At 48.3% G+C, this 12,018-nt stretch overlaps 1 protein-coding gene across 2 annotated transcripts in view; it reads left to right on the forward strand.

Moving 5' to 3' along the window:
* Window positions 1-365: 365 nt before the first annotated feature.
* Window positions 366-12,018, forward strand: part of LOC142243542 (LIM zinc-binding domain-containing Nebulette) — a 321,524-nt gene continuing 309,871 nt past the window's right edge. The window contains exon 1 of one of the 2 annotated variants that reach the window (XM_075315580.1): window positions 366-658. In XM_075315580.1, the coding sequence (XP_075171695.1) occupies window positions 590-658 (69 nt within the window). In that variant the 5' untranslated portion in view covers window positions 366-589. The remainder of the gene's footprint in view (window positions 659-12,018) is intronic. The other variant, XM_075315581.1, reaches the window with a different exon arrangement.

The raw sequence follows: 12,018 nt of genomic DNA on the forward strand, positions 1-12,018 counted from the left end.
TATAATTGTGCATTACGATGAGCTATTGGACTACAAAGGACCTTTTCTGGAGATTGCATCCGTTGACTGACACTTTACAAGAGCTCGGTTATGTACGGTATGGGGAAAACACTTGAGGTGTGAATGCAGAAACGTCAGTAAACCTGTACTGTCCATGAGAACAGGTTTGTTTCTGCGGAACGTGCCTGGATTTCTGTACTATTTATATGAATGGTGAAACTTCTGCAACAAATCCGTTCATAATCCCTGATTTCACCTAGGTGTTGCGTTTGTAAGTTGTAGATTTCAATAAAGCAATAAAAAAAAAACCTGAAAAAAGAAAAAGAAGGCAGGGCGGACTGGGGGGAGCTTAGACGCCTGCCTGTACACAGTCGCACACTCTCACATCTGCCTTGGGACTGCAGTGTGATGTATTCTGTCTCCAGCTGATCAGCACTTCCACCGCCTGATCACTGACAGCTCCCTGTGCCTGCGGAAACTGTAGGACATCAGTGCCAGGGGTGGGCACTTTCTTTTTTATTCCTTTTTGCTCTTTTATTTTTTTGCATTACTGATCTTTGAAAAATTCTTTTTTGACGAGTCTAAAAAAATGAACCCACAATGCGCCCGCTGTGGCCGAGTCGTGTACCCTACGGAAAAAGTCAACTGCTTGGACAAGGTAATTTTTACCTTTCTTTTTTAGTTTGAGATTTGACTGTATTTTACTTATTCGGATGACTTTTCCTCGTTACCCGGTTTAACGAGTTCTGAGTGATGGGCAGTGTGAAAAGCTGGGGGTTGTAACAATGTAGCAAACAGATGTGAAAAAATTCAACTCTTCGGGGCTGTATAAAAGTTCAGCACAATTCCTTTTGTCGTATGTAAAGAATTATATTTACAAATAGCAAATCATCTTTTTATTCCGCCGGGGAGTGAAGAGGTTAATGATGATGCCAGAGGAGAGAATACCTGAAGACCTAAGGAGTGACTCTTGAAAGAATGCTTGTAATTAGCAATTTCTTCATGCAGTAGGGAGGCGACGCATATTGTACGGTGGCGGCGGGGAACAACTTGGTGCCTGATGAGCATTGGAAATGAAAGAATGTGCCCCCCCCACCTATGGCATCTGCTATGTGTGCACACAGTTGTGGAAATGGCTTCTAATCTCTTATGCAATGTCACGTTTGGCTCAGGGGAGGAAAAAAAAAAAGGCTTTTCATTCGAGTGGCTGAGAGCGATGCTGAAATGACTTGTCCAGGAGAGAAGTGTAATCATCCGGTATCGACGGCGGATGGCAGGCGCACTGGTGAGCCATGGCAATGTCAGCGAGCAGCACCTGATAGTGGAATAGGGAGAATGAAGCAGCATCCTGGCAAAAGGAGGAGGGAGAGGACATGATGAGAGTGATGATTCTCCCAGATTACTTTCTTTAGGTTTGCTTCATTCTTACAAGATTGGCTATGAAAAAGACATTAAATAAAAATCTGCACAAAAGAGTGGTACCGCACACTGTACTGCCGTAAAGTGTTCTTAAAAGAGTTAACCTGATAGTGGAATACTGAGAATGAAGCAGCATCCTGGCAAAAGGAGGAGGGAGAGGACATGATGAGAGTGATGATTCTCCCAGATTACTTTCTTTAGATTTGCTTCATACTTACGGGATTGGCTACAAAAAATAAGCCGAAATTTGCACCAAAAAGTGGTGCCGCACACTATAATGCGGTAAAGCGTTCTTAAAAGAGTTCACCTGATAGTTGAATAGTGAGAATGAAGCAGCATCCTGGCAAGAGGAGAAGGGGAGAGGGCATGATGAGAGTAATGATTCTCCAGGATTACTTTCTTTAGGTTTGCTTCATTCTTACGGGATTGGCTACGAAAAATAAGTCAAAATTTGCACAAAAGAGTGGTGCCGCACACTATACTGCGGTAACTGCTCTTAAAAGAGTTTACCTAATAGTGGAATAGTGAGAATGAAGCAACATCATGGTAAGAGGAGGAGGGGAGAGGACATGATGAGAGTGATGATTCTGCCCGATTACTTTCTTTAGGTTTGCTTCATTCTTAACAAATTGGCTATGAAAAATAAGCCAACATTTACACCAAAGAGTGATGTGTCGCGGGCGGGGAGGGAGCCGTTGCTGCTGTGCTCTCGCTGGCGCTCGGGTCCGGCGCTGCTGCTGCTCGGTGGCTCGAGCGGTGGGCCGGATCCGGGGACTCGAGCGGCACTCCTCGCCCGTGAGTGAAAGGGGTGATTTGGTTTGGGGATTTGGTCTGTGACGCCACCCACGGGTTGTGGTGAGGTTGGACACCACCGCTGCTGTTGACGGGGATCCCGGGAGCGATGGCAGGGAGCAGCTGGGATGTTGATTCCTCCACCGTGGGTAGGGGGTTGGTGGTCCCGGGGCCCAGTGAGGTGACGGGGAAGCAGGGTTGGCAAGGTGCAGGGGGGGGGGGCGCTTGGACTGCGCAGCGCGGTGCCGGATAGCACGGTAGTACTCACTCAGCCACAAATGGAGGCACAGTCTCTGGTAAAACAAACGGCTGGATAGACGGGTCCTGCAGCTGGCTGCTGTGGTTTTCTCCCGGACGGTTGGTGGTGGCTGCCTTTCCCTGCACCTGTTGTGTATCTTCGGTCCCGATGGCTTCCCACCGGTAACCCGCTCCCCAGCGTGGATATGTGCCGGAGGAGCCCTTTTGCCCGCAGGCTCTGGCCATGGGAACTCTAGATGTGGCGGTAGCTGTATTTCCCTTTTGCTGTTTGGACGGTTGCCTTCAATCGGGTCTTGGCTGTTTTGAAACCCCTGGGGTTCCTGTCAATAACGGATTTGACCTGTTTAACGGCGACTCCAGGCCTGGTCGGGGTCCACAGGCCCTGCCGGTTTGTGCTGGCTTCACTTCGCTCCCCGGTTCGGTACCGGCGGGCCACCGCCCGTCCCCGGTCCTACGGTTCCGCGTTGATCTGCCTCTCCTGCAGACGGCCACCACCGTCTGCCAACCTTGCTCTCGGTGCCCGGGCCACGTACCCGGACACGGTCAGTTTTGCTCCTCTACTACCACTTTACTCCTCACTCTTTCACTTCCCTAACTGCACTCCTCTCCTGACTCCTACTCAGATCTCAACTCAACTCAACTGACTTCCTTTCCCGCCTCCAGGACTGTGAACTCCTCAGTGGGTGAGGCCAACCGCCTGACTCCGCCCCACCTGGTGTGGACATCAGCCCCTGGAGGGAGGCAACAAGGACTTGTGTCTGACTGATGTGCCTATCTCGGGGTGGGGGGTGTTGTGTTGTAGTACCTGTGACGACCTGGCTTGTCCAGGGCGCCACAGATGCCGCATACTATACTGCGGTAACTGTTCTTAAAAGAGTTCACCTGATAGTGGAATAGTGAGCATAAAGCAGCATCATGGCAAGAGGAGGAGGGAGAGGGCATGATGAGAGTGATCATTTTCCCAGATTAGTTTCTTTAGGTTTGCTTCATTCTTACGGGATTGGCTACGAACATTTTTTATTATTATTTACTATTATAGCGCCATCAATTCCATGGCGCTTTACATGTGAAAGGGGTATATATAATAAGGACAAGTACAATATTCATAAACAATACAAGGCACAGACAGATACAGGAGGATAGAGGTCCCTGCCCGCGAGGGCTCACAAATCTACAATAAGTAAAAATTTGCACAAGAGTGGTGCCGCACACTATACTGCGGCAAACTGTCCTTAAAAGAGTTGTCCCAATTTAGCAAGATATCACCCAAGCAGAGGATAGGTGAGAAGTTGAGAAGTTTCTGATCGCTGGGGGTCCCACCAAACCAATGCTTGACCGGTAGACCATGAATAGAACGGTGGTTACATGTGAAGCCTCCACTCCATTCGGACAGGGAAAGTCAAAGCCCAGTTTTCCCAGCGGTCGGCAGGTTTTCACTTTTCCTGTGGATAGGTAATAATTTCGTAAATTGGGACCATCCCTTTAATTAACAAATGGAGATCATGCCCAGCGATAATGGGATATCTAGGGGTATACTTTAGGGTGACAAAACCATACATATCCATTATGGTCAACCTTACCCGGATCTAGTGGTTTAATAATTAGAAGGTAGAACTTCCCCACAAACCCCTCACTACAAAATCTCCTAGCCAACTGTACCCAATTCTACCTATAAACAGGATAGATTTGAGAAATACAATCCTTTCTGACCCCACATAGCTGCTAGATAATTTCCAGATACCATTAAATCATTTTTTATTAACTTTTGTCATTGTATATGCCAATACTACCTCTTAGTATATGCAATCTCAACCTTTGACTGTTTAACTGTAAAGAACCCTTTCCTATTTCTACCTATGAACAGGATGTATGGTAGAAATACAATCTTTTCTGACCCCACATATCTGCTAGATAATTTCCATGGACCAATAAAACATTTTTATTCCCTTTTGTCACTGTAAACATCATTACTACCTCTTAGTATATAGAGTCTCAAACTTTGACTGCTTTGACTGTAAAGCACCCTTTCCTATTTCTACCTATGAACAGGATGTATGGTAGAAATACAATCCTTCCTGACCCTACAGAGCTGCTAGATAATGTCCATGGACCAATACATAATTTGTATTCACTTTTGTCATTGTATACGCCATTACTATTTCTTAGTATATGCAATCTCAAACTTTGGCTGCTTTGACTGTAAAGAACCCTTTCCTATACTGAGGTTTGAATTGAATGACAACTGTGTGAAACTGGTCTTTGTAGGACAACCCTTAAGACATGTAAGTCCAACTTTTCTAGATTTTCATTGACTGATCCTTGATTAAGTGTAGAGCTAAAAATTAAACTCCATAGCCAAGATGGGGGACCTGGACTATGGAATTATAGAGTGGTAATATTATATTTGTATTACATGTTTTTTGAGCTATCTTTTTCTACATTTTTATATATGCGTGCTTTCGCAGCTGCTGCTTGATATTGAGTGTTACCGCTTGATTTACCGCAAACGAGTGAACTTCACTACTTCTGTGTTATCTGTGTATATTTTTATTTACTGCAGAAATATCATTCTACAACCACAAAAATTCCTGAGAATTATTTTTAGATGCCGGCTACTATGCGGTCTCAGCCTCCCGCGAGGATGAATATTGAGAGCTGTAGGGCAGCCAGGTGACACTTTTCTAATTCATGGCGGCAGATCTGTTTACTCAGCAAGTTTAAGCAAAGTGCAAGAATCATCCAGCTGCTGCTTCACAAATGCCCTTAGTTTCCAACAGGACAGATATAGTGATATGAAAAGTATTTGCATCCCTCCTTGAATATCCCCAATCATGGCGTAGTTGTCAATCACCATTTCTCAAAATATAACATTACATAAAAGGAACCTGAGTAATGATGTAGCACAGTATCCAAATTATTACTGCAAGACCTGATATGCATCGTTCCAGCTAAAACCAGGCAATGGAGCAGATCTATAAAAGTGCCCCAATGTGTCAGAACAAACCCTTTAAAATGGTTGTGCAGGATTAGTAAAATGTGTTCTCTTTCTCCCAGAAACAGGGCTGCACCTGCCCATGGGTTGTGTTTAGGGCTGGCGTTCACCCGGGCAAGTCTGGGGCCCTAGAAAAATGGGGGGCCCACTCGCTGTTGGCAGGAGTGGTGGTGACCTTTTCTGCTTTTTCTGCTGCCCCTGGGCATACTCCCAGGGACCGCAGTGCCATTAAACTCCTATATGGATTGCAAGCAAGCATACGCAGCGTTCATTGCTGAGCGTTGCCTGCACATACATTGAAAGATTGCATCTTCACGCTGGCCAGTGTAAGAGGGAGGACGTACTTTGTGGGAAGAGTTAGCACATGATGCGCTCCCATCCCACAGAAGAAGAGAGGAGCGGTTGCCCCACCATCCCCCAGGGAATGCCTCTTCAGTAATGTGTATGCTTCGCAATGCTGTATGTGCCCTCAGTAATGTGTATGCCCCCCAGTAATGTGTATGCTCTGCAGTGCTGTATGTACCCTCAGTAATGGGTATGGGCTGCGCTACAATGCTGTATGTGCCAACAGTAATGTGTATGCCCCTCCATTAATGTGTATGGGCCCCACTAATGTGTGTGCTCTGCAGTGATGTATGTGCCCTCAGTAATGTGCATGCCCCTCCAGTAATGTGTATGGGCCGCAGTGCTGTATGTGCCCTCAGTAATGTGTAGGTGTCGCGCCCAGGGATATGCTGTACTTGGTCCCGGGCAGTGTCTCTATTGAGAATGTCACGGTGGTGGCCATTGCCTGGTTCCATGCCCTGGGTCCTTTTTGTAATGGGGATATTTATAGGGGAGAATAAGATAATGTTCACTTGTGACGCCACTTGCAGTGTTGCGGCTAAGTGTAGGGAGCTACCGCTGCAGAATGTGTCTCTACTGGGGCTGGTAGTATTGGCAGCTAGAATTGTAGACCCTCCACAAGTAGGGTTTGGCCCCAGAGGGTGTATGGTGCAGTGGGCGTCGGAAGAAGGTAGTCCACACAGGTGTTCAGTGCAACTGGTTTACTCACTGCTGGTAGGTGTTGACTGGTTGCCCGAGGCCGGCTGGTTTCGCCTCCAGGTCCCCTTAGTCCCAGTGCCAGTTTGGTTCTCTAGTACCTTCTTCCCCTGCACCTGTCTCTGGTAAGTGGGTCCCCGTTGTATAGAACAACTGGGGTTCCCTGTTCTGTGGTTTGTCCACTTCTGTCCGCCTGACTGTAGCGTGAACCCTGTGGGGTTGGAGTCTCTGGTCCTGTCCCCAGTTCTCCCTTTGCTACTGAGTATTCGGATTTTTTAGGGTCAACAATGTCATTGATGGTCCCCTTGCTGTGCAGGTGTTAATAGGTCGGCTTGGAGCTCTTTCCTGTCCTAGGGTCCTGTACCCCATCGGTGCGTAGTTCCGGGAGTACTCCACCATACGCCACCGACAACTACTTCGCCTGGGTACCAGGTCACCGTTAACCCGAGGAATCTTCACTCCTCGCCTGTCTGACACTTGTCTGAGTACTCTCCACAGTCTGCCCTTCCCACCTGGTCAACTAGTGGACTGGATTGGCTCCCTATCAGGGTACCATTGTATGGGGATTGTTGGGGAAAACTGGGATAACCTGGGTTTTTGTTGGTACCGGCACTGGGGTTCTGGGTCCCTAAGGGGGTAGGCCCTGCATCCTTGTGGGGATGCAGAACCTTGTAGTACCCTGAAGCTTCAGAGGCACTACATTCCCCCTTGGTTAATTCCAGCACGTCCTCGGGCTGCAAGGTAAAACTGGTTACACTTTTATTATTATTTTTTTCAACAGGTAACTTTAATACATACAGGTTTTCCCACGCAGGGGAGGTTCATCACTTTAAACGTTTCAACTGGAGTACCCCTCCCTGCACCCACCACCCAAAGGTCCTGGTCCCAGAACCCTCTAAGGAGGCAGGTCACCGGTTCCGATAGTGACCAGGTCCGGACCATCTTCTCTGTCCCGGACCTTTCCTGCACCCGGCCTCTCCTTGGTGGTGGTGCTTAACAGGGTCCAATGGTGGTACTCTGGTGATGCACAACTGGTGCAACTTTTTACAAATACACAAGTTTGTGTTGGCTCCTGCCAGTCCTGCAGGCTGGGGTCCATTTTTATCAACACATATCAAAAACAGGTAACCTTTTTAATTTTAAAACCGGAACAGTACAAAAAACAAAACAAACTGGTAGCATAGCAGGTGACAGCTACCAGGGTGCTGGATAGGGGCCATCTGGTTTACTTGACCTTCTGGGATCAGCACTTAGAGTCTGCGTGTACTGGTCCCGCTCCTAGGTGACAACTGCTGGCTTCCTGCTACCTGGTTCAGGGTAGGTCGCTGCCGGGTCCCCGACAGCAACTGGGTACAGTACCTGGGGACAGTCGTCAGCACTGGTGGCGGCCTCCTCCGCAGCTCCCGATGACGTCATTGCCTGGGCTGCCATCACTGGATCAGGGGATATAGATTGCTTCCTCTCCAGTGGAGAAGGTGAGGTGACCGCTTCTGGTCTGGCAGGGGAAGCTGGTGCCACTTTGCCCTTCTCCAGCAGAGAAGGTGATGCGACCGCTTCTGGTCTCACTGGCTCTGGCAGTGCTGCTGTCCGGTCAATGATGGATCCTGGTGCTTAGGTCGGTGCAGCCTGGTCAAGTGGCGCTCCTCTCCACAGTCTGCCCCTCTCACCTGGTTAACTAGTGGACTGGATTGGACTCCACCGACAACTACTTCTCCTGGGTACCAGGTCACCGTTAACCTGAGTCCATCTTCACTCCTCACCTGTCTGACACTTGTCTGAGTACTCTCCACAGTCTGCCCTTCCCACCTGGTCAACTAGTGGACTGGATTGGCTCCACCTCTAGGCGACCATCCATTGGTCCCACCCTAGCTGGGTACCATTGTATGGGGGATTGTTGGGGAAAACTGGGATTACCTGGGTTTTTGTTGGTACCGGCACTGGGGTTCTGAGTCTCTAAGGGGGTAAGCCCTGCATCCTTGTGGAGATGCAGAACCTTGTAGCACCCTGAGGCTTCAGGGGTGCTACATTTGCCCCCCAGTATTGTGTGTGCCCTGCAGTGCTGCATGTACCCTCAGTAATGTGCATGCCCCTCCAGTAATGTGTATGTGCCACAGTGCTGTATGTGCCAATAGTAATTTGTATGCCCCTTCAGATGCTACAAAGTACATACAACTTCATAGAAAGTTGTATGTACCCCATAATGGTATCCATAAACGCTGAAGTTCAGATAGAGCAAAAAAGAGGAAAAATATTGAAAGTGAAGAGGAGCTCACGAGGGCTATGTCGCCCTGGTGGTATTATTTGTGCAGTGTATGGCAGTACTATGCAGAAACTGATAACGCTATTATTTGTACACTTTTATCATAGTTTGATGTTGCTATTATATGCAATTTTTAATCCGGAATTGCAGTAATATTTTAGCTGTAGCTTGTTTTTTTGTGACCCACAGTTCCCTCCTTTCAACATAGGAGGGAATCTTCACGGTGTTTTGCCCCGAGGCGCTCACATTGGCTCTTGTCCTCCAAGTTACTGAGTAAATAAAGATGAATTCCTTGTACCTGCATTTAAGTGCACTCTCATATTTGCTAACATTTTTTTTTTATTTTTGGAAGAGAAAAAACAAAATAGCTTAAAATAAACCGTCTCAAATTCTGTACAGGAAATACATATTAGTGGCATCCTCCCTGCTACAAAACAAACAGAACAAGTATTTCACCCGCCTCTGCCATTCCCAACCTCCTCCACCTCACCCATCCCTGCCTTGTGGAGAGAAATAATCTGCCTCTAATGCTTAAAACTATGCAGCAGATACATCAGAAAGGTAAAACAGGGACAGAGGAAAGAAGTCTTTGAATAGACATGAGTCTAGGTCACTTAGGCCCTTTTCACATGGCGCCATTTTGAAGTAATATTTGCAAGGTGAAAATAGAATGTAGCACCGGTGTCCCAACAGAAATCCCGAATTACCCACTGCCACGGCCAGGCCCTGTTCTCCTCTCCTGACATCCTCCCTTCTCGGGCCTGGTACATGCCGCAGAGGGTTCTTGGGAGTGCACCTAAGATGAGAGCACGCATACCGGCCCTCTTCTTAAAGGAAATGCCTTTTAGCCTATGGTTGTGTATTTAAGGCACCCTCCCATTAGGGAAGGTGCCTGTGATGAACCCCAGGGCTTTGCGGTACTCGTTCCCGGGCCTTGAATCACGGGGATGTTCACGGGTGGCCGTTGCCCGGTTCCATGACCCTGGGGGTCGCTTAAAAGGGGGGATTAATAAAAGGGAAATGTAAAAATAAAATGTTTGTCGTGATGACACTTGCAGTACGTGGCTATATTGTAAAAGCCGCCGCTGCAAAGTCTCTCACTGCTGGGGCTGGTGGTATTGGTAGAAAAAGAAAATATCAGCTCACCCGTATATGTGCTCTCTCAGTTTAGGCGGGGTGCACGTAGTCCACCAGACAGGCAGGTCCGTAGAAACATTGAGGAGAAAGGAGTAGGGACTCAGCACCGATGCCAAAATAGAAAAATATCCAAAGATGTATAAAAGATAGAAAGTTTATTCGATCATATTAAAATTCAAAATGTCAACTATTCCATAAAAACGTCATGGCTTGACGTGTTTCGGACAGTAAAATATATGAGTAAAGTCCTTAATCATAAGCCTTTAAGGACTTTACTCAAATATTTTACTGTCCGAAACGCGTCAAGCCATGATGTTTTTATGGAATTGTTGACATTTTGAATTTTAATATGATCGAATAAAGTTTCTATTTTTTATACATCTTTGGATATTTTTCTACCTTGGCATGGGTGCTGAGGCCCTACTCCTTTCTCCTCAACGCTGGTGGTATTGGGCAGCTTGGATGTTGTGGCTCTCCACAAGTAGAGCTAGGCCTCAGGGGAGGATGATAGTGGTTGTAGTATGGTGATGCAGACGTGTAGGAAGAATTCAAACAACACAGGGGCTGTGGTTTAACTTGTGCTTTACTCACTGGCTTGGATTAGCTGCAACCCGACTGGTGCTGGTCTTTACCAATCTGGGCCTCGGGTAATTCGGTATTCCCTTGATGCCAGTGCCGGTGTAGTGACCTAGTGAGCTTTACTTCCTTGAACCCGTCTGTAGTTGGTGGGTCCCCGTGGTCTGAAGCGTTTTAGGGTCCCCTCCTGTTGTCACAGTCCTGGCCCGTATGGCAGGCAGCTCGAACCTCTCTTGGGTTGGACCTCAGTCCCCGTTCCCGGGTTCCCTCTTTGCTGCTGTACCCCAGACACTAACGTTGGTGAGGAACTGTGATGATTCCCTCACCGGGCAGATTTATCAGTTGAGCTTGAAGCATCTTCCTGAACTAGTGCTCTGCAACCCGCTGGTGCTCGGCCCAGTGACTACTCACATCGTACTCTCCCTGGCAACCGTACTCTTTTAGCCCAATAAGTCACTTTACACTTTCTGTCAGCTTGTCAACTTCAGACTGACTGTCTGACTTTTTACTATCTTACAACATGTCCATCTTCCGGCCACTCCACTGACTAGCCCCTCCTCCTCCTGGGTTTTTGACTAGTGGATTGGATGAGTCCCGACCAATAGGTGGCCATCCATCAATTCTGTCTCTAGCCTGTGACCCAGTCTGGGGAAAAGGGTGTGGATGTGTGTGTTTGAATGTTATTTACCGGCACTGGTCTCCCAGGAATCTGGGGTTAGATGCAGTACCCTGTGACACCTGACACTCAGGGGCGCCACATTTGCGCAACATCCTGAGTTAGTCAGTCATTCCCCAGTGTGGTAGCTAGTTAGTTGTCAAGTTCCTGTTCTCCTGTCCCGTAATTCCTGTGTACGTCACCCTGTACCTGCCTTCCCTTTCGTATCTGTCCCTGCCGCGCCCACCATATCTGTCCATATCCGCCTACCTGTCTCCCTCAGACATCCTGCCTCTTTCTATATGCACCTGTGCCTATAGCAGAGTCGGTCTCCTTTTCTGGGGGTCAGCTTCCACAGTCCCGGTCACTGCCATGGGAGTGGTACCTGGCGTCTGCCTCTTGGTGGGCGTGTAGTTAAACCCATCTCACTAAAGGGTAAGCCCGGGTCCCCGCTGTGCTCCAGTGGGTCCACTAATCCTGCTCGCTTCCTTTACACCGGCCATGAGTGTAGCGCCCCTGGGACCCTCAGAGCACTACAGGGAACTGCATCCTCTAGGGGATGCAGGACCTACCCCCTGGGTCCTGGAGTATTAGTGCCGATACCATCAAAGCACAACCAAAATCCTAGTTCTCCACTCCACACCGGGCATAGAGGTTTAACCATGTTAGGGGATGGTCGCCATGGAAAGGAACGAGTCCTTGGGATTAGCCAACCTGGTGGGAGGGGTCAGCAGTCCGTCAGTAGTCAGTAGAGTGTAGCACACAGGAGAGGTGTGCGGACGTGCCTGAGCTGAATCCATGCAGCGGTGACCCAGGGGCACAGGAGAGAGGTCGCCAGGTTGGAGAGATACCGCTGGGACCGGAGCACTCACGGGGCACAGGGCCCTA

Source organism: Anomaloglossus baeobatrachus, chromosome 6 (genome assembly GCF_048569485.1).
Source record: "Anomaloglossus baeobatrachus isolate aAnoBae1 chromosome 6, aAnoBae1.hap1, whole genome shotgun sequence".
Taxonomy (NCBI): Eukaryota; Metazoa; Chordata; class Amphibia; order Anura; family Aromobatidae; genus Anomaloglossus; species Anomaloglossus baeobatrachus.